The 20,619-nt window shown below is 42.2% G+C and overlaps 3 protein-coding genes across 4 annotated transcripts; 1 reads left to right on the forward strand and 2 right to left on the reverse strand.

Annotated features, from left to right (window-relative positions):
• Positions 1 to 96: 96 nt before the first annotated feature.
• On the reverse strand, positions 97 to 12,882 carry skic2 (SKI2 subunit of superkiller complex). The gene is made up of 29 exons (XM_028400229.1): positions 12,788 to 12,882; positions 12,429 to 12,547; positions 12,170 to 12,291; positions 11,936 to 12,053; positions 11,668 to 11,782; positions 11,481 to 11,555; positions 11,350 to 11,403; positions 11,099 to 11,262; positions 10,529 to 10,684; positions 10,232 to 10,377; positions 9,628 to 9,774; positions 9,461 to 9,545; positions 8,887 to 8,993; positions 8,605 to 8,751; positions 8,426 to 8,522; positions 8,129 to 8,341; positions 7,939 to 8,049; positions 7,724 to 7,835; positions 7,483 to 7,601; positions 6,758 to 6,889; positions 6,534 to 6,671; positions 6,338 to 6,442; positions 6,024 to 6,159; positions 5,809 to 5,935; positions 2,645 to 2,855; positions 1,760 to 1,870; positions 1,436 to 1,654; positions 853 to 993; positions 97 to 518 (listed from the first exon to the last, which is right to left on the reverse strand). Exons 1-29 carry the CDS (start codon positions 12,798 to 12,800, stop codon positions 318 to 320), a joined length of 3,741 nt encoding a protein of 1,246 aa, XP_028256030.1. The 5' UTR covers positions 12,801 to 12,882; the 3' UTR covers positions 97 to 317.
• Positions 12,883 to 13,056: 174 nt separating this feature from the next.
• On the forward strand, positions 13,057 to 16,135 carry nelfe (negative elongation factor complex member E). 2 transcript variants are annotated; one of them, XM_028399180.1, is made up of 11 exons: positions 13,057 to 13,105; positions 13,397 to 13,479; positions 13,566 to 13,635; positions 13,799 to 13,944; positions 14,168 to 14,242; positions 14,454 to 14,491; positions 14,578 to 14,837; positions 15,044 to 15,188; positions 15,266 to 15,320; positions 15,690 to 15,792; positions 15,894 to 16,135. In XM_028399180.1, the coding sequence occupies exons 2-11, from the start codon at positions 13,405 to 13,407 to the stop codon at positions 15,968 to 15,970; spliced, it is 1,044 nt and encodes a 347-aa protein (XP_028254981.1). In that variant the 5' UTR covers positions 13,057 to 13,105; positions 13,397 to 13,404; the 3' UTR covers positions 15,971 to 16,135. The 2 variants fall into 2 exon arrangements, with proteins under 2 accessions (XP_028254981.1, XP_028254982.1); XM_028399181.1 differs by lacking the exon at positions 13,057 to 13,105 and adding an exon at positions 13,256 to 13,276.
• Positions 16,136 to 16,390: 255 nt separating this feature from the next.
• On the reverse strand, positions 16,391 to 20,573 carry LOC114429107 (zinc finger and BTB domain-containing protein 12-like). Its single transcript, XM_028397958.1, has 5 exons — positions 20,266 to 20,573; positions 18,735 to 18,943; positions 18,455 to 18,649; positions 17,664 to 17,861; positions 16,391 to 17,556 (listed from the first exon to the last, which is right to left on the reverse strand). The coding sequence occupies exons 2-5, from the start codon at positions 18,936 to 18,938 to the stop codon at positions 16,459 to 16,461; spliced, it is 1,695 nt and encodes a 564-aa protein (XP_028253759.1). The 5' UTR covers positions 18,939 to 18,943; positions 20,266 to 20,573; the 3' UTR covers positions 16,391 to 16,458.
• Positions 20,574 to 20,619: the final 46 nt, after the last annotated feature.

Genomic DNA, 20,619 nt, shown 5'->3' on the forward strand with positions numbered 1-20,619 from the left:
CAGCAGGCTGGAACATCCTATTACAGTGCAACCAAGAGGCAGCTTCTCAATGAGAGGGATTACACATGTGAGATCAGCAAGAAAGAATAACAGACGTCACATCAGGTTTTTATTTCTGTACAATAAATTACAAAGCAGCTTTCATTCCTCTACTTTGGTCTGTTGGTTAAAATCAGTCCCATTTATGTAAACATCGACATGTTTTGTAGGCACATTCAGCGCTACCTCCCCCATCTTTCTCACACCTTTTACACAAAAACACTTGGCTGCAGACACCCCGGCATGCTCTCACATTTCAGCAGCATCCTCAATGTCTCTCAGTGGGTGTAGAGGGAGGCGGTGAAGACGATGTCCCTGCGGATGGCCAGCGAAGCTTTCTCCATCTTGCTCCCCAGGACGGAGTCTCCCACGATGCGGGCGGCCTGTCGCACCTCTTTGAGCACCTCGTCCAGGCGCTGGATGCATCGGACCACCGTGCCCTCTTGGACATCTGTCAGCTGGGCAATCTCCGCAAAGGGCTGGGATGAAACAGGATGGTATGGGACCACAGAAGGACAAGCAGGACAGAGGATGACAGGACAAAAAATGGAAAGCATTTGGAAAAGAACAGAATGGGTGAAGAACAAGGGACAGGGGGTACATGATGATGAGGGACAGGACAGGGATGGACCGAATGAAAATGAGACCAGAGGAGGACAGGACAGAGAAAGACAGGACAGCAGAGATGAGGTATGGCTAACATCCATTAAAGCAGATTGGCTTTAAAATGAAATTGCCAATACTGCAGTTCCTCAAATGGCCTCTTGAGGGAGGCCAGACCCAAACTTCAGCTGCAACAAAGTTAATCCTCACCATGCCTCTGGCCCAGCAGTAAACCACCTCTGTCAGGCCAAACTTAAACTGGCCCACGAACTCCTCAGCCGTCTGTGGTATCCCACAATCCCGCTGCAGTTCTCCGATGCGCCGTGCCACCGATAGCACCCGATCAATGCCCTGGAAGACAGACAGGGAGAGGAGAAGATAGTTGGCTGGACAGGTTATGTAGGCAAACAAAGTGACTCGTTCGCTCGTCCGTTTGGTGTTAACAGGATGACTGTCTCATTTACATTCAGGAAACCTGTTTCACAAACTGTTTCTGCTCTTCTAGGTCACCAGGTCTCAGAAATCGCTACTTAGGTCATGACTAATTTAAGCGTTCATAAAGCACTTTCATGTCGGGGCGGTTCACAACACACACTCTGACGAAGTGAAGGCGACTTTGACAGAAACAGACCACGAGCGATATAATAAGAGAGAGAGTGAATGGGGTGAGTCAGGTGAAGTGCCCTTGCTGTCCTTTCTGCACAATGTAATGCAATGTGAGTGTGTGTCTGTACACACGCGTCATGTCCACTGTCACTCTGATATCTTCTCCAAGATAAAAGCACTCACTCACCTCCTGCAACGTGTTGGTGATGTGCGGCTCCACCTGGGTGTTCTGAGTGAAGACCAAACAAGACAGCAGGGCGGCGCTCTCCTCAGGCGCCAGCGGGCTCAGGACATTTTCAAACAGCAGCTCGGTCAGCAGCAGCTCGTGGCTGCTGATCTGACAGGCCACACGGCCTTTAAGCTGCACTGCCCCACTGTTGTCAATATACTGGAGGGACTGAAGGACCTGAAGGAGACCAGCAGGAGAATAAACCTCTAACAAACAAATCCCTGTCAACTAATCATCCTGACAGAAAAACATCAGAACAAGAGTCAAGCATATGATCCAAACCTTGATCCTCTGGTGGTATTCAGGCAGCAGAGTCAGAGACTGATCCGACACCAGGAACAGCAGCTTGTCTAGCTCCTCCTGCACACTCATCCTCTCCTTAACCCGGGAAAACTGACACACACACACATACACAGGTTACTTAACTTGAGTTTATAACAGCATGACTGCAGTGCTTGACCTGATTTCAGTGCAACAAAAAAAGCAACGCTGCATTATAGCAGAAAACTATTGTAGTCACATTGGCAGCACAGAGCAGCTTCTGTGTGTGCATAAAGCCCACTGAGGCCAATTACTGCATAAAGTCAGCTTGCACTGTAAAGCATACTGCAACAACCATTGATTTCTAATCCCCACATTGTTGAATAAAGACAGGAGGAAGTGTGAACGTACAGCAACAAGAGGAGACTGATACCGCAAGAAAGAGAGTGTTATCTTGTAAAGCAATGAGAGAGCTTGTGTGTGTGAAAGAGATGGCTCAAATGACACGCTGTGCCTGTGAGACAGCGATGAGCTGCAGCTATGAGCCTGTATGGGTAATTATAGAAACAGTCATCTCAGATTTGTGCATCTAATCTCCTGAATGAGGCTGCCAGGAAAACGGGACACGAGACACAAAGCAGAAATCATGTGGTGGAGTTTGATGTTGTTGTTGTGAAAGTGGAGGAGAAAAGCTGGAAGGATAGAAGTAGACTGGTGCTGGCATGAAGAAAGAGAAATAAAGAGATGGCATCAAAGGGGGCCAACTGCAAAATAAGCATCTTACGTAAGCATGTGATGATAATTAGCTGAATTAATTGAAGCAGAGGACAGGATTTTTTTTTTTTTAAAAACACTGCAATTCATCTTTGTAGCATCTCAAAAGTATGAACACACACACACACACACCTGCTCTGCAAAAGTGGGCGAGTGGATGCAGTTGAACTCTCTGAGGCTGTCTCGCAACACCGCAAGCCTCATGGAGCCTTCCACCACTTCAACGCTCTTCAGCTGGAGGTCGTTCACGGGGTCGAGGGTTGCAATGCCGCCAGGGTTGGCCTCAACCAATCGCAGGAGCTCCTGCGTTGCTGTGGAGATGGCTTGGCCAGGAGGGTCATGCCTACAAGACGAAAGAAGGCAGTGAAAAGATAAATTGATAGAGCAAGAAGGCTGACTCTGAGCCGAGTAGAGCAGCCCAACATAAAGGTTTAACCCTCATGCGTTGTTCGGGACATTTTTGTCCTCTGAGAGAAATTTTTCTGTTTATTTTGGCCATAACTTTGTCAATATGTGGACAAATTGAATCATTTTTCCTCAATAAGCTTAATTTTACATAAATTTTGTTAATATGATTTTAAAATTTTTCATAGGTCAACGGTACACTGTGGGCAAATTTTACCCCCTAATGTGTTGTTCGGGGACAAAAACGTCCCCTAACTTTAACGGTTTTAAAAATATATTAGATAAATATTTTTTTGAAATTTTTTTGCATAGACCTTTTAATTAACTTCAGTTCTAATCAACAGTAGTGAAAAACTCATTTTCCCCCAGGATTTTAACCCTTTAATCACCAATTTTATAAGGGGTGGTGCTGAAAATTGAAAAAAAAACACACAAAATGGCTCATTTTTAATAGAAAAGGTGAATGTGGACTGGATTCTTTTTAACCTTTATTATAGTCTTGGTCATGTCAAACATCAGTAAAAAAATTGACTTTATTGCATTATTAGTTTTTGCACAGCACTGGATTTTCTTTTTTTCTCCCATTTTGTCCCATAGACTTACATTATAAACACACTTTTTTTGACTGCACAGCCATGGCACTAAATAATCATGCATTCTTGATTGTTGGTGGTTTACCCTGTTGGTAGGAGGTAACATTTGTGATTTTTACAGTTAACAACTTAATTACCATATTAACCCTTTACCTGCAGGCCTGTGCTCATGTAGTGTAGTTTCTGGCTTGTATATGGAGTTATAGGGAGTATTTTAGCACATAATTGTGTGTCTACACACTGTGTGTGTATGTTAGAGAGGAAGAGAGCCATTTGCACACTGTCAGGGAAGGAAAGTCAGGAAAATAAAGTTACTAAGTAAGTGAAGTGTACCTAATTCAGACGTACAACGGCAATGCATAAGCATGTAAAATGAAAACATCCAGGAGTTCTGGCGTCTGAAGTTGTGGATGGGTAAAATAGCTGTTTTTTTTTTTTTTTTAGCTTTCGGAAAACACGTCCTCCAGTAGAGTGACTTTACTTTTAGGTTAGTGTCTCAGTTGAGATCACTGAATTAGTCTAAGTGAGGTCTAAGTGCCCCTTTTCCATGGTGTGTTGCGCTCCACACGACCATACGTACATGTGCATGTTACTAAATAGACACCATAGATAGATAACTTGATAACATAATAAATAATCATTGACTAACCAAATCTAATCTACAGTTTAGTCCCCTACTAAAATTAGTATTAAAAGTAGTTTAGTAAAGTAAAGTAAAGTAAATTTGTTGCAGCCCTAAAAGTAAGTGCCGGGCCCTTTGATGCTGAGAGGTTCAGACTAAACAAAACAAAAACACTAGTGGACTTGCATGCATCCTCCTGGTCATTTAATGGTGACAAGAGCAGCAAGCAGCATGAAGAGAGGATTCACTTGTGCATGAGTGAAGGATTCACTTGTGAACGAATGAAGGATTCGCTTGTGAACAAGTGACGGATCTACTTGTGCAGCCTTCACAGCTTCACAGCCTGGCCCTTCATAGAGCCAGGCTGCACAATCATTTCCAGAGATTGTGCACAAGTGAATCCTCTCTTCATGTTGCTTTCTGCTCTTCTCACCATCAAATGACCACAAGGTCACATGTAAGACCACTTGCCTTTTTGTTTTGTTTAGTCTGCACCTGTAGACATCAAAGGGCCACACGTGCATAGCAACACTTTCTTTGTTTTTGTTTACTATGAAGACTCTGTGGTTGTGTGTACTCACAGACAACAAGATCAGTGTGCAAATGGCTCTCTTCCTCTCTAACATACACACACAGTGTGTAGACACACAATTATGTGCTAAAATACTCCCTATAACTCCATATACAAGCCAGAAACTACACTACATGAGCACAGGCCTGCAGGTAAAGGGTTAATATGGTAATTAAGTTGTTAACTGTAAAAATCACAAATGTTACCTCCTACCAACAGGGTAAACCACCAACAATCAAGAATGCATGATTATGTAGTGCCATGGCTGTGCAGTCAAAAAAAGTGTGTTTATAATGTAAGTCTATGGGACAAAATGGGAGAAAAAAAGAAAATCCAGTGCTGTGCAAAAACTAATAATGCAATAAAGTCAATTTTTTTACTGATGTTTGACATGACCAAGACTGTAATAAAGGTTCAAAAGAATCCAGTCCACATTCACCTTTTCTATTAAAAATGAGCCATTTTGTGTGTTTTTTTTTCAATTTTCAGCACCACCCCTTATAAAATTGGTGATTAAAGGGTTAAAATCCTGGGGGAAAATGATTTTTTCACTACTGTTGATTAGAACTGAAGTTAATGAAAAGGTCTATGCAAAAAAAATTCAAAAATATATTTATCTAATATATTTTTAAAACCGTTAAAGTTAGGGGACGTTTTTGTCCCCGAACAACACATTAGGGAGAAAAAAAGAAAATCCAGTGCTGTGCAAAAACTAATAATGCAATCAAGTCAATTTTTTTACTGATGTTTGACATGACCAAGACTGTAATAAAGGTTCAAAAGAATCCAGTCCACATTCACCTTTTCTATTAAAAATGAGCCATTTTGTGTTTTTTTTTTTCAATTTTCAGCACCACCCCTCATAAAATTGGTGATTAAAGGGTTAAAATCCTGGGGGAAAATGATTTTTTCACTACTGTTGATTAGAACTGAAGTTAATTAAAAGGTCTATGCAAAAAAATTTCAAAAAAATATTTATCTAATATATTTTTAAAACCGTTAAAGTTAGGGGACGTTTTTGTCCCCGAACAACACATTAGGGTAGTGTTTGCGAACAATGCATGAGGGTTAAACAAACAGACATAAACCACAAATGTTGACAAACTTGAATCGTGGCTGTTGTCTCTTGTTGTAGTTATCAATGATCCTGTCTGGAATCACTTTGAGGGTTTTCACTGTGATGGCTGAGATGTCCTGAAGCTTTAACTTCTGCACTGTGTGGCTGCAAGGGCCTAAAGAAAATCAGGAAAAATCAGTTAGAGTAGCAAGGGGTTTAACATAAATAAAACAAATTGTTGGCGTAAAGAGACACTGCCCCACCTTCAGGTATGAAGAGTGCAGTGTTGTAGAGATGAGAGAAAGCGGTGTTGTCGTTGCCTTTTCCTTCCCCTTCCTCGTTGCCCTTCTCACAGATAATAAGAGCTGTGAAGGTGCGATTCACTGAGTCACTGGACACCTGACATAGACACAAGACAGAGGCTGTGGTAACACAGAAGTATACAATGACAACCCACAAAGGATGTCAGGCTCTGAACAGCACATCAATATGCAACACTGTTGTTTGTTTATTCTCACACGACAGACATCTGTCTGGGCGTGTTTTAATCTGTGACTGGTGACGTGTCCAGACGTACCTGCAGGATAACCCCTAACGCATTGAGATGCTGTTTGTTGTTAACCACCACAACCCGGCCCACAGACAGAGTTTTCAGTCCGTTCACAGACTCCAAGATGGCGCGCTGAAATCGAGACCGCGGAAAAGAAAACTTAGAATATAAATACAGCAGAGCAGACCATTGCTGTAATCTGGAGGTTCTTGTGATGTGTAACCTGGAGGATTTCTCTGGTGGTTTGCAGCTCTGTCACAGTGTGGTAGTATGGCAACAGGTCAGACAGCTGGCCCTCAGTGTCCAGAGAAGGCAGGGAGGACAGCGTCTGCTTTAGTTGGCTGATCCTCTTTTCATGGGCCTACAGCAGCAGGAAGAGGAGGAGATGTTTACGTCACTGGTTGTTTAGTAAACCTGAAAGAGTTATGTGGTGCTGTTGAATGTAACCTGAGTGTCTCTGTGGCTTTCAGAGAAGCTCCTCCTCATCATGTCGGTCACATGGAGGGCTTCGACGCGCAGCAGGTTGAGGATCATAGTGTACGTCAGTCTGAACTGGGACTGGAGAATGGTGGGTTTACCCTAAACCCAGAGGGATAGAGATTATAGATATGTGGTAATATAGTGTGTAGAGTTTAGATGGGACATACAGTAGCATAATGAACTGCCATGTTTCTATAGTAGCCCCATAAGGATAAGACCATTTCCAGCTCTCCTCCTCAGCTATGAAGCTCACACATATACAGAAAGGTTTCTGCATTTCTTCTTGAGACAGAACTTTTGACTGACTGGTTATTTTTAGCTACCGCATGTATCCAGTAAATCCCCCTGCATTCTACAAAATCAATACTCAAGCCTCATAAGTGCAGCGACACTGTAGAAAAGCAAGCACATAGAACTTTACACCATCTGAAGAGGAGGAGGTTCTGGCGTTTCTACATTTATTCAGCAAGATAAAGCTTCTATCAGTGGAAGAAATGATAAAAGAGAAATTATTTGTGTTGAGCTATGCGCTGAAATCCACACAGAGAGTTAAAAAAAGCCCACTCAACTGTGTAATTAAATGTTAAATGAATAACTCAGCGTGCAACACCTTCTTTGAATCACTGCCAAAATAAACTGGTTACCAGGAGACACATTGAATGAAATATAAACCCATGTGACAGGAGCCTCACCAGCATCATGACATGCAGATCTGCCATCTCGTGTACGCCGGCTTTACACAGAATGATGACAGTGCCTGTGGCGTCCAGACCCCTCCTGCCTGCTCTGCCCGCCATCTGAATGTATTCGCCTAAATGTGCGGGTCGCCACATGAAAGAGATATCAAATTACCATTGTTTTCTCCACTGCAATTCATCATCAAGGATGAAAGAGAATAATAAATGTTGCTTTAGATGAAAGGGAGCTTCAAACCTGGCAGCAGATTTCTGAAGCCGGTGCCGTCGTGTTTTCTGATGCTGTCGAACACCACGGTCCTGGCAGGCATGTTCACTCCCATGGCAAACGTCTCAGTGGCAAACAGCACCTGAGAGATGGAGAGTGACTTTTATTTCTAAGTTTGGATTAAAGCAGCAGCAGAAATAAAACAATTACGAGGGAAAACTTTTTTTTGTCCTCTGTTGACTCACTTTTACGAGACCTCGAGAAAAAAGCATCTCAATGACCTCCTTCAGGATTGGCAGGATCCCACTATGATGGACTGCGACTCCTCTCTTCAACAGGTCCCTCATGAGCAGGATCTAAATAAAAAAAAAGTCTGAAGCTGTATTACTACTGTAATTATCACTGTAATATATATGTTTTATTACCAGTCTTTACCTGAGGCAGCTGCCGGTCTCCTCCTCTGAGGCGACTCAGGCTCTTCTGGAAGAAAGATTGGATCTCAGCCTTCTCCTTAGAGCTGGTCAGGTCCATGGACTCCAGCGAGCGTGCGTTCTCATCACAGCGTGTTCGAGAGAAGGTGAAGGCGACCACCGGGGTTTGCTGCCGCTGAGACAGGAAGTGCAGGAGGGTGAGCCACACTGCTCTGTCCTGTTGGGAGAAAAAAAAAACATAAGGGGATGAGAAAATGGTGAAAATTGAAATGCAGTGAGGTGACAGGCGGAGGAGAGTTACCTGACTAGCTGAGGTGTTTTGAGATGTGTTTTTTGTGCCAAATGACTGGGCGTGTTTGCTGGTGCGCTCCTTCTTGGCATCGACAGCAGCGTAATACCTACAACAACAAGACGCTTCCGTTGTCAGAAAAAGTTTTACATCATCATTATCTAGTGATATACAACATAGTGAATTTGTACCCCTTAGTGAGGAAGTTTCCTGCAGCATCCACCAGAAGGAACATCTCTTTCTGAGTCTTAGTGCTGTTTCCAGTGTACAGATAATGCTCCAAAGGTACAGGCCTCTTTAAGGTGCTGATCACATAAATGTGTCTCTTCTTGATACGACTGGTTGAAAAAAAATGAGAAGGAGTTCAGAATATAAAAATGCTTTTATCTTGTTTTGTGTGAGCATGAGAACACATATCTAAGCTAAAAATACAGGCTGCTCTCTGATAGTCAGTCATTGTGTGATGCACTTACCCGATCCACTCACTAAACTCCAGAGCGTTCGGCACTGTGGCGCTGAGGAGAATGATACTGACGTGATCAGGGAGCATAATCAAAACCTCCTCCCACACGACTCCTCTCTGCAGAAAAACAAATGGACACAGAGAAGATTCAGTAGGTTTAGCTTTCATTATCAAATCCAATAACCAGAGGAAAATCTGCTCATGTTTGCTCTCTGTAATGTATCATGTTTGCTGCATGTTTGTTTCTCTCTCTCTCTCTCTCTCTCTCTCTCCTTCATCCTCTCTGTCCTGTCTCTCTCTTCCTCTCCTCTCTCTCTCCTTCATCCTCTCTGTCCTGTCTCCCTCTTCTTCTCCTCCTCTACCTGGCCAACTGGCAGCAGGAAGGTTCTTCCTTAAGAGACGGGTCTTGCTCAAGGTTTCTTCCTCTTAAAGGGAGTTTTTCCTTGCCATGGTTCTCTTAAGGGGGTTCGGGCTCTGGGTCTCACACTCTGGGTTTCTGTGAAGCGCTTTGAGACAATTTCTGATTGTAAAATGCGCTATATAAATAAAACTGAGCTGAGTTGAGAGTTGAGTTGCTCTCTGACCTCAGCATCATTGATGTAGTGAACCTCGTCAAAGATCACCCACTCCAAGTCTCTGATGACCTCTGAGCCATTGTAGAGCATAGACCTGAGAAAGAGAGAGAGAAGCAAAAGACATGAATCTACAACCTACTGTGGCTGAAAATATGTCATATTTACAGTCACAATACCTGAGGATCTCAGTGGTCATGATGAGACAAGAGGATTCAGGGCTGAGCTGAACGTCACCTGTTAGGAGTCCAACATCCCCAAATGTGTTTTTAAAGTCTCTGAACTTCTGATTGGACAAAGCCTTGATAGGAGAAGTATAGATCGTCCTATTTAAAAAAACAAACAAATAAAAAAGGGAATCAGGATATTAAATGCTCACAAATATTCCTACAATTATACTATATCGCACTATACATATAATATACATTCTATTCACTAATCAATAAAACAGGCCAGCTCTTTACTTTGGTGCCACCCACTGGTTTTATCAAGAATAGAATAATCTGTGATGAGTTTTTCTCTTCCAATAGTGTTGTTATAACAATATGTTATGTCCTTATACTGGGCTGCCTAAACATTCAAAACTCTTACATTTGTGTTGGATTAACTGTTATTTGTTTTATGTGTGTGGGCTTGGCATAAAGCAGAGTGCAGATAATTTGGTCTTTACGTTGTTCAGTGTTCATCTTCTGTTCCAGCTTCACATACTGTGGTGAGCTCGCTGCACAGATGTGCAGAGCGGGGAGGCCAAAAAAAAATTAATTAGTGCCAACGAATACACACCTTGTCATGTGTTTCTGCGAGAGGGCAATGGCGTACTCGGCTACCACCGTTTTGCCAGCTGATGTGTGTGCGGCTACAAACACAGAGTCGTGAGCCTCCAGCCTCAGCACAGCCTGTTTCTGGAACACATCCAGCTCGAATGGCCACTGAAGCAGGTGAGGGCGGAAAAAAAAGATCAGTTAGCACCTAACGCTGGGCCAAAGCGATTTTCATGTAGTGATTCATCACACAGATACAGATGTAACACATAAATGAGGAGGGAATTTAGGCCAGCTGGATGATCACTGGAACCCTCACCTTGAAAGCTGGGTTGGGGATTCGTTTATAGAAGTCCTCACATGGTGATGTAATGTTTACAGGAATGGCCCATTTCTTGTTTTCCTCTGGCTTCTCTGTTGGCTTTGATTTCTCGTCTTTTCCTTTCTCTGGAGAAGATAAAGAGGACACAGCATCCTGAGGAGAAAGAACAGGGTTATAGTGCTGTTAATGCTCATATAAAGATAATTGTTTTTATATTAAAAGTAAACCTGAACACTGCAAACATCTTTCATTCTAATGAGGCAGCTGTGTAGCTGTGTTTTACAGTCAACGGATGACAAGTAATGCATCATTCCCCTACATCGACATTCCAAGTAATTCCACCAGAAACAGATATCCCAGGCTTCCATTGCAACCTGCAACGCAACATGAACTGGTAGATCCCAGAGTCCCAAAACTACACACACACATTCAGCCTGAGCCGTGTGAATCTTTAAACATATTATCAATTTGTGGAGTTATTTTTTATAATGTCTAGAAGTAATCAACTGAAGTGTCCATTTTAAATAAACAGCGCTTTACCAGATAAAGGTCAACTAACTGAAATACCTTGATGCCCAAGTCTTCAAGACTGTTTGTTCTGGGAAGTATTTTGGGGGCTTCGTCCCTTCCTTTGACTTCCTCCTTCTCTGCCTCAGGTCGCAATTCAATAAAGTCTTCCGTTGTGGACAGGAGGGACATGAGGTTGACCTCTGGCTTTGCTAGTTTGGCATCTTAAAGATACAAATTTGTTAAAACGGAATAAATAAATATATATAATTACCGTTCTGGAAACTTTTCTATAGAACAGCATATCTAACCTTTGTCAGTAAAATCCATGCCAGCTTTAAGACCAGGGGGAACTCTCAGTAAACCTACGAGTAGAAATTAAAAGATTAAACCACCAGCAACCTAATTTCAGACAATGGTTTAGAACACAGAAAAAAAATACCATTCTCAAAATCTATTTCTTCCTCCAGCTCAGATTTCTTCTTGATTTGATCCAGAGTCAGTTCCTCCATTCCTCCTGTGGTAAATTATCCAAAGATAAGAGAAACACCTCGCATGTAAACTTAGGAACAAAGAAAAAAGAATGCATAATTATAAAAAGGAGAAAATGATTTGAAAGAATGAATTACCGGGGAGGAAGGGGTAGTTGGTGTTGCTTCCCCGAAGGCTCTCAGAAGGAGGTCCAGGCTGCCGTTGTAATGACAGCGAGTTTTTTGCTGACAGCCCAGTGTTTTCCGTTAACACCTAAGGTGAATTAAAGTAACAACGTATATGAATTAACTTTTACTTTGCTTTAAGACTCTACCATAATGTCTTCTGTGGCAGACAGGAGTGGAATCTTTGATGTCAGCAGCAAAACAGAAACATATTTATCAGAGGAAAAAGGAACCACGATACCTCTGTGAAGTCCAGCAGCATCCCTGTGGTTGGATCTCTGACAACAGACAGTCCAGAATGAAGTGGAGATGGGGCGCAGTTCAGCAGAGAGTCAACATTAACCTTTCTTTGGGACACACTGTTTAAAAAAGACACATAAATTACATATTGATCGAATACATGTTGTTAGCTTATATTCTATTTATTGTTCCATGAAAACAACAAATATGAGACAAGCAACAGTCATATACATACGTGAGAAACTGCTGGAAGGCAAAGTCGGTGTCGTGGACAGGAAGCCAGGCAGGGTCCCGTAGAAACTGTTTGTCTACTTCTGTCTCCAAATTCAAGCTGGTGGGAGGAAGCCCGTGTGGGAGCTGTGAAGGGAAGGAGAACATCACATGACTCCATCTAGCATTACTGTCAGCTATCCACTGACAATATGATGGCGGAAGTCATTTTATGGTACAACTAAACAACAAATGCACGTAGTCACCACTCCGTCCTGACTTACCGTGCTCTGTGGGGGTATGGGCTTTCCAGGCAGGGGGTGCGTGATGAGCTCAAACCTGCCAGAGCATCCCATCTCCAGCAGGGACAGCGGCAGGTCCATGGGGCCCGAAGGGGGCACATCTGCAGGAAAACAACAGTCTGAATGGACCAGACATACACAACAAAGACAGCTCTCATCCACGCAGGGTGTATCCAGGATTACACGTCAATACATTCTAGTAATTTAAAAAAAATCAGGGCTGACTGCTCTGATAGCCACATCATCACAAGCTAAACCGACGAGGCGTGTTAGCCCAAAGAAAAGCATTTCGGTTGAATTATACAATAAGCTGCCTTGACATTTAATAGGCCACAACTTACTGATTCTGTCCATGCCCCAATCGCTAGTAAAGGCTGAAAGTTGCCACCGAGCGCTTACCGTCCCCTCGGAAGTTGACAAGCGGAAGTAGCTGGCAAGCTAAGCGAAAGAAATGTTTTAAAATATAAACTGAAAACATGTATCGAATTTTCACAAAGCTGTCCACAATACACTAGTAATTATTTTTTAACATTTAAAAATGCACAAGTTTACTCTGCTTGTTGTTTTCTTGCCTGGCAAAAAAAGGAAAGTGATAAAAGAGATAAAAGAGAGTATTACGTCATATTTACGCGACCGTGTTGTATTTGGGCTCAGCGGAGGTAATGTTTGAAATTGGTATAATAAACGGGTGATAGTAAGCGATAGCTGTTGTTAAAGTTATTGTATTTAACTATCTACATTCTATGCGGCATAAAGAATTCTATATTTGGTGTTTCTTTTGGTCTGGTTCAAACGAACCACGTTTGTATTCTCTCTGAAGTCGTGTTTTGGTTCGTGGCTAATGAATTAACTGGCGTGTGCTAAAATTGAACACAGGAATTTCTTGATCTATACTTTCTGTTATAAAACGTGTATCAGCTAACCGTTGTAGTTCTTTTCTACTTCGGCAGGTCCCATCATGGTGGTGTTTCCAAGTTCACTGACGGAAGAAGAGGAGGCATTACAGAAGAAGTATGCTAAATTGAAGAAAAAGGTGCGCAACCTCAATATTCTGACAGAAGATTGTATATCATGATGCTACACAGACTGTGTATTCAACTAAGATTTGTGTCTTTTCAGAAAAAGGCGCTGCTTGCCTTGAAGAAGCAGAGTTCAACCAACCAGACGAACCAGAGTGGATTGAAACGAAGTACGAAAAATTATTCAGTCGATTTATATTTGTGTGATTGTGTAAGCATTTGTACAAGAATACACTTTCTATTGGCCCACCATCAGGATCTCTATTGTGTAAAACACATGTGTATGCTTGGACTTCACTGTTTAATTGTAGCCTATTTTTATTTACTCCGCAGCGCTGTCAGACCAGCCTGTTGTTGACACTGCGACAGCAACAGAACAAGCAAAGATGCTCATCAAGTCTGGAGCCATCAGTGCTATTAAATCTGAGAACAAGAACTCAGGATTTAAACGCTCTCGAATGCTGGAAATAAAACTAAAGGTGGGACATCATTAATATAGTGCATTACTATCATTCACAAGGCTATGTGGAATGTGTGCAGACAAGGTTATATATAGGTGGACACAACAAAAAGTCTTTAAACAATGGCACACAACAGTATTTGGAGAAAAAGTTTGAGTTTACTCTGAGTAGTATCAAACATTTTTGATAAACTCCCTTAGTTTACTAATTCACATGACATTTTGCTCTTCATTTGCCCTAGGACCCTGAAAAAGGCCCAGTTCCAGCTTTCTTACCATTCCAAAGAAGTGTCTCTACAGATGATGACCAACCTGAGGTATGAGGGAGACTGCTTTTGTATGTGGCATCACCATTATTCTATTATCTATATGTTGGACTGGCAGATCATTGCAATTGCGCTGATGCACAAGTGCAATGGTAGTACAAAGAAAACAAATTATAGACCTTTGCAGATCAAGATATCATTGCAGAACAAATTATAAAAATATTCAGGCTGTTCTAATATGTCACATTTTTATATCTCCTAGTCTGGAAAGAGGGCCCACAGGAAATCTCTATACGAGAGGTAATGTCCAAAACTATAATGTCTGAGCAAAGCAACATGCTGACAGTGTTTATAGGTTAAACATACATTTTCATGTGTTTCTGCAGCTTTGTCAGTTCCAGCGATCGATACCGGGATGAGGATGATGCAAGTGGCATGTCATCCAGCCGCGATGTAGACAGAGACAGAGAGAGAGATCGTGAGCGGGAACTGGATAGAGATCGGGACAGAGACAGAGACCGTGACAGGGATAGAGACAGAGGCAGAGAGCGAGAGAGGGACCGTGAGCGAGAAAGAGAACGAGACCGGAGCAGAGACAGGGAGCGTGAAAGGGACCGTGACAGAGAAAGAGATGGACCATTCAGACGTTAGTATTTTTTTGTCACAGTTAAATACCTTTCTGTAGTTTGTTCTGAACTGCAAGCCTCAGAATGTTGGTGTTTGTGTCACATCTTCTCAATGTTTGATGTTAAAGAAGAAAAACATCAAAAGTTATTTTTTATAAAAAATGCATTCCTGTGTATGAGATGCTGCTGAAGAGTTTTTATCATTTTTGTTCGTTTTTATTCCCAGGGTCAGACTCATACCCAGAGCGAAGGGGAGTGCGCAAGGGGAACACAGTGTATGTATATGGCTCTGGGCTTGTGGAGGACAGTCTGCGCTCCTCGTTCTCTCAACACGGAAACATCATTGACCTCTCCATGGACAACCCACGCAAGTAAGCAACCATTAAAGAAAGCTGTGTCCTCACTTCAGTTATTGTCTGTGGCTATCAACTTCTGTTTCTCTTTTCAGTTGTGCATTTATTACATTTGAGAAGATGGAGTCTGCAGACCAGGCAGTAGCTGAGGTTGGTATTGTCATAGATATCTGTAAACAGGCAATGGTATAAATGATCCTCTTGCTCTGTGTGTGTATATATATGTATGTAATATATATATATATGTATATATCTGTGCCATATATATATATATATATACATACATACACACATAATATATACATATAAATATAAATAACATATAAATATATACACACACATATGTATATATATATGTATGTATATGTGCATATATGTATAAACACTACTTACTTGTAAGAGAACACATATAAAGTACAATACTAATACAGTGTTGGCACACAGCAACACTAAAGAGTTAAATTCCACACTAGATAGGTACTGCATATAAACAGTTGTGTTACTTTGTTTACCTCACAGTTGAATGGAAGCACGGTGGGAGACGTTCACATTAAAGTGAGCATCGCCAGGAAGCAACCGATGCTGGATGCTGCTACAGGCAAATCAGTGTGGGCCTCACTGGGTAAACACAGCGCTCTTCTTGTTTGTGTAGACACCGATCAGACTGCCTGTGTGTCTGCGCTGTGTGAATTTAACCTTGAGTGTGTCCTGTCTTTTCCACAGCTGTGCAGAACAGTACCAAAGGCTCCTACAGGGACAAGAGGAACCAAGTGGTGTACAGCGAAGATTTCCTGGAATGAAAAGTTTTTTTTAATGAATGACCAGTTATCTAGCAAAATGAGCTACAAACCTTTTTTTGATCAGATAGCTGTAGTGATGCCGTGTGTGGCAGCTATGCTTGTAAACCTAGATTTGTTTTGTTGAGCTTAATAAATGCTATTCATGTATTGTTTGAGAAATGTTAACGTTGCTGTTTATCCATATAGAATGATGCAAATTGCAACATTTTTGGGAACAAGCTGTAAAGATGTCTTCACTTTAAAGAAAGTGACACATAAATTGAGAAAAAAAAGCATACAATTTATAAAAGGCATTTTGTACTTACGTGTATCTGTATGGACAGTTATTGTTGAGACAGAGACTAGAATTAATCAACAGAGACTGTTGAAAGGGTTTTTAATTTGGCAACAATTTGAAGGCATCATTAACTTTTAACACTCTTTTATATCTACATTATACACTACATTACTGCAACCTTACACACTTCAAATGTAACTATACCAACTGCCTATGACACTTGTTCAGTAACCAGACATTCCTGCTCTTCCTCTCGTATATTTCCAGCTGCTCCTCTTTCTCTCTCCCTTTCCTCCTGCTCATGTAGGAAGTTCTGCCCTGTGGTTTTACCATGTTGTTCCTTCAGGTGGCGTCGTAAGGCAGGCTTGTGGGCGAAACGTGCATGGCAGTACGCGCAGCGGTGTGGCCGCTCGCCACTGTGGAGGTTCATGTGATCTATCAGTGTGGATTTTTGTGTGAAAGTCTTATAGCACAGTGGGCACTGATGAGTTTTGCCGGCTCCACGGTGCACAGCCATGTGGCGAGTGAGGTTGGCAGAGTGGTGGAAGTGTTTGCCGCAGCAGGGGCAGGCGTACAGCAGGTGAGTGGAGCGGGAATGGATGGCCAGAGAGTGAGCTGAAGGGAAAGTCATTCCACAATGCTCACAGATGACGGGGCCAGCTACACTGGAAGTAGACCCCACAACAGCAACGGACTCGTCCCCTCCCTCGTTAGTTCCGACAGTCAACCCTGAACTCCCTTCACCAGCACCGCAACTAGACTCCTCCAGGGAAAACGTGTTCAATGGTGAGCTCTTTTCCCCTTTTTGAGCATCAGCAACACTTAACTCTAACCGTGGGAGTTCAATGGAGACATAACTTCCTGCTGTCTTCAGCCCCTCTTGGCTGTAGTCCAGTCCAAAACTCCCTTCTAATCCAGGACCCGCAAGATACCACAAATCCTGGTGATGAGCCAAGTTGGAGGGTCTTTTCTCCTGAGAGGACACCCACCGTCTCCTTTTGAAACCCCTCCCCCTGCCCCTCCCTCTTGCCCGACCAATTTTAGAGTCAGACAGTCTTCGCCTGAAAGCGTGAAGACCCTCTGCTGTGAGCCCCCCAGAACTGAGATCCTCTGCTGGATTCAAATCATACTCACTAGCTTCATGTCCAATCACTACACCTTCTGTCTCAGAGTAACAAGCATCTTGAGGTCCATCAGAGGGTACTCCTTTCTCCTGCTCTCTGTTTAGCTGGTCTTCCTCAGAAACATACACTCTGAACACATCATAGTCCTCCTGCTTGGCCTCCTCCTCATCATCTGATGCATTAACCTGTAACAGAAATAAGAACTATGTCAAGCGTCTAAAACTGCAACCGAAAATGTGAAAAGTTTAAAATATCTCAACACTGCAAAAAATCTTATTAACTGAAAAAGTACCTTAATACATGCTTCATCCAGCACGGGATTATCATCATGGTGCTGACTACTGCCTTGATCTGCAGTCTTGTTCTCCTCTACTGAGCGTACTATGGGGCTGTGTGTGTACACATGAGAGGGTCGATTGGGGGGAGGTGATGCAACAGAATGAACACTCCCGCTGATGATCACCGGTCTGGTATGGCTCTCCTCTGTAGCCTAGAAAAATATAACAAACAAACAAAACTTGAAAAACCTTCCAACACCAAAAGCACTTAGGTGTGGTGTGAACATGTAAACAATTAACTAATACTGAAGAAAGTAATGTCAAGTCAATGCAGGCATGTATGCCTGATTTATGATTGCATCTGGCTATTCTCTTATTCTGTCATGAGAGGTCAGAGAAAGTTGTGTGTGCTGTAAAAATGAGACAGGTCTCATTTTTACAGCACACACAACTTTCAGGAGACAGGAGAATTTCATCATAATGCTCAATATGTTTTTTTTCTGTCGTTCTGGCAGAACCTTAAAATTCTTAAGTGGTCCTCCCCCATATCCTGCTGTAAATTCAACATGGCCTTCCAAGGCAAAAGGAAGGGTCCCTCTTTCCATCTGTTTCTTGTCATTATTGTAGTCAAGGTTAGAAGGTCAGTTTTGTAGAAAGCTTCTCTGAAGACAGTTGAAAATCCATTAGTCTAAATCTGTGGCTGTTTTACAAACTACACAGCAATGAAAAAAGAAGCAGGGCTGATTATTATTTTCTGACACCTTAAATTGACAAAATGTTTAAATTATTGTTCTGGAAGACCGACCTTTGCAGGATTGGGGCTCTTCAGCTGCACATACTTCTCCAGTGCTCCTCTACACCGCTCCACAATATGCTCCATCTGTAGGTAGCTGGCAGCAGTTAGGTAGTTGACAATCTCCTCTGGGTTAAACTGCAGAACACCAGTGTAGCAGGACTGAAGCAGATCGCACACCACTGTCGAGCTATACAGCATTGAGACCTGGAGAAATGTGCACAACGGGTGAACCATTTTTTCCTCAAGCTATGACAACACTGCGATATGATGAGAGTTGATGTCTGCTAACCCGAAGCTTGGGTGATGGGTTGAGAAGGAATTGGTCCCTCAGGAATGGCGAGCAGGCAGCCAGCACCACCTTATGTCCCCTGAATGTCTGGTTGTTGCTGGCCACAATGGTGATGTCACAAAAATGCTGGCGGGCTCTCAGGGTATTCATGTGCTTCAGGGTCATGTCCCCATGTCCCGGTAACCGGAAACACACCATTGCCATGTTGTCTGAGGACAAAAAATGTTGAATGTTTCTGCCAATTTAAAGATTAGGCATGTGTTACAAATAACTGAATTAGGTCCTCCTCCACATTAGCAGATCAAAAAGCAGAAAAAAATACAAAAAGGTGAGGTCAGATAAATAGCTACGCAAACACTAAACTGATTAAAACCTGATGTGTGAAGGCTGCCTGGCTTCAAACACACAACTATATGAGATCAAATAAACTTCAAGCTCATTTCAGGGCCCATATGATCTTAATAATGCCTAGTAGCACAACTTACAGTGCAGCCAGATGGGGTTTATTTTTGGACAGTTAAATCTAATCCAAAGTATACAGCATGATTTTAGGTTATTTTCAGAATGTCTTCTACCAACATGATCTGATTTTAGGCTTTTGATCCAGGCTGAAAATGCATGAAACATGGAACGTGCAATTGCCCTAATTTTTCTTGTTTAGTTGTGTCACAAGAGGAATAATTTGTCAAACGGTTTGTTGAAAGCTTGGTCAAAGAGAGACGGGAGCACAGAGATGAAATCAATTGTAATTTGTGTCAACTGACACAAATTGTCACAAAAATGACCTAGTAACTATTTCAAGAGCCATGGTGTAAACACTAATTCCAGCATCTAATTGCAAGGACTTGTTTCTTTTATTCTTCATAGCTAAAAATGCTGACTTTTGCTGAGGAAAACCCAAACACTAAAAGGCAAATTGGAGTCAGTACAAACATTTTAATCATGACTACAATATTTTTGTGTAAATATAATGGTGACAATTTGGATATGATAACTTCTACTTTATTAAATTGATATATAGCTTGCTGATGTAGGGAAACAGTGACTGCCAAACACGAAGCACAAATTTGAAAAGTAACCTAAATTCAAATGATTTTATCACCTATAGTGCAGATTAAGAAAGGTTGTCACATATACTTATTACACTTACATATGTGCAGCTAAATGTAATGGCTGTTTTCTACTGTCACATCACAGGCTGAGTTTACTGTATCTATAAACCGCTAGCTTTGAAATGAGAACGGATGAAAAGTTAGCTAGCATGTTTGGGCATGAAAGAAACCACAAAAAGGCGAGTTTAAATAGACGTAGTCTTATAAACACATGATATTTAGTCAAAAGCTGTGTCGTATTACGGTTTACGAATGAGTGGAAGTGGTTGCTTTCCTTTCCTGGTACCTAGCTAACAACCCATTTGGCTGGCCGTTAGCTAATGTTAGCTACTAAGTAATAGCTCACTATTTATATCGTATCGTTAAGTTAAACAGCCGCAGGAACAAAAACTCGCCCATTAAACTTTGCTGTCACCCACCTTGGCCTCTGTTTTCCTTCAATGTCGTGTGAGCTTTTTAAAACACAAGTCTGGTGCGGCAAAAACCGTGAACGGAGGTGATGCTAGTTGACCCGCAGCTCATAGGGCTCATCCATTCACTCCACAGCCACTACCTCGATTTCTGTTTACTTTTCGGCCTCTTTTTTGGAGGAAGTGTATCTCGTGACAACAAATACAAGCCGCTGGTCTTTTTCCACCAAACTGACTTTGAATCGGTTCATGTGTCCGGCTTCTCCTGGCGGTGGATCATAAAATGAGAGCACGCGCACTGATTTCTGATCAGTGCTCCCCACATTGACGGACGTGAGGGGGCGGGGCCACACGGTGACGCAG

This window comes from Parambassis ranga, chromosome 2 (assembly GCF_900634625.1).
Source record: "Parambassis ranga chromosome 2, fParRan2.1, whole genome shotgun sequence".
Lineage (NCBI taxonomy): Eukaryota > Metazoa > Chordata > Actinopteri > Ambassidae > Parambassis > Parambassis ranga.

Coding starts and splice junctions, on each gene's coding strand:
- LOC114429107 (XM_028397958.1), bottom strand. CDS start 18,938: ATGGCAATGGTGTGTTTCCGGTTACCGGGACATGGGGACATGACCCTG. Junction 17,862..18,454: donor AGAGCCCCAATCCTGCAAAG/GTCGGTCTTCCA, acceptor ATATTTTTCTAG/GCTACAGAGGAGAGCCATAC. Junction 17,557..17,663: donor TGGATGAAGCATGTATTAAG/GTACTTTTTCAG, acceptor TTTCTGTTACAG/GTTAATGCATCAGATGATGA.
- skic2 (XM_028400229.1), bottom strand. Junction 8,523..8,604: donor GGAAACTTCCTCACTAAGGG/GTACAAATTCAC, acceptor TTGTTGTTGTAG/GTATTACGCTGCTGTCGATG. Junction 7,602..7,723: donor CTTCAGAAATCTGCTGCCAG/GTTTGAAGCTCC, acceptor CCGCACATTTAG/GCGAATACATTCAGATGGCG.
- nelfe (XM_028399180.1), top strand. CDS start 13,405: ATGGTGGTGTTTCCAAGTTCACTGACGGAAGAAGAGGAGGCATTACAG. Junction 14,492..14,577: donor AGGAAATCTCTATACGAGAG/GTAATGTCCAAA, acceptor GTGTTTCTGCAG/CTTTGTCAGTTCCAGCGATC. Junction 14,838..15,043: donor AAGAGATGGACCATTCAGAC/GTTAGTATTTTT, acceptor TTTTATTCCCAG/GGTCAGACTCATACCCAGAG.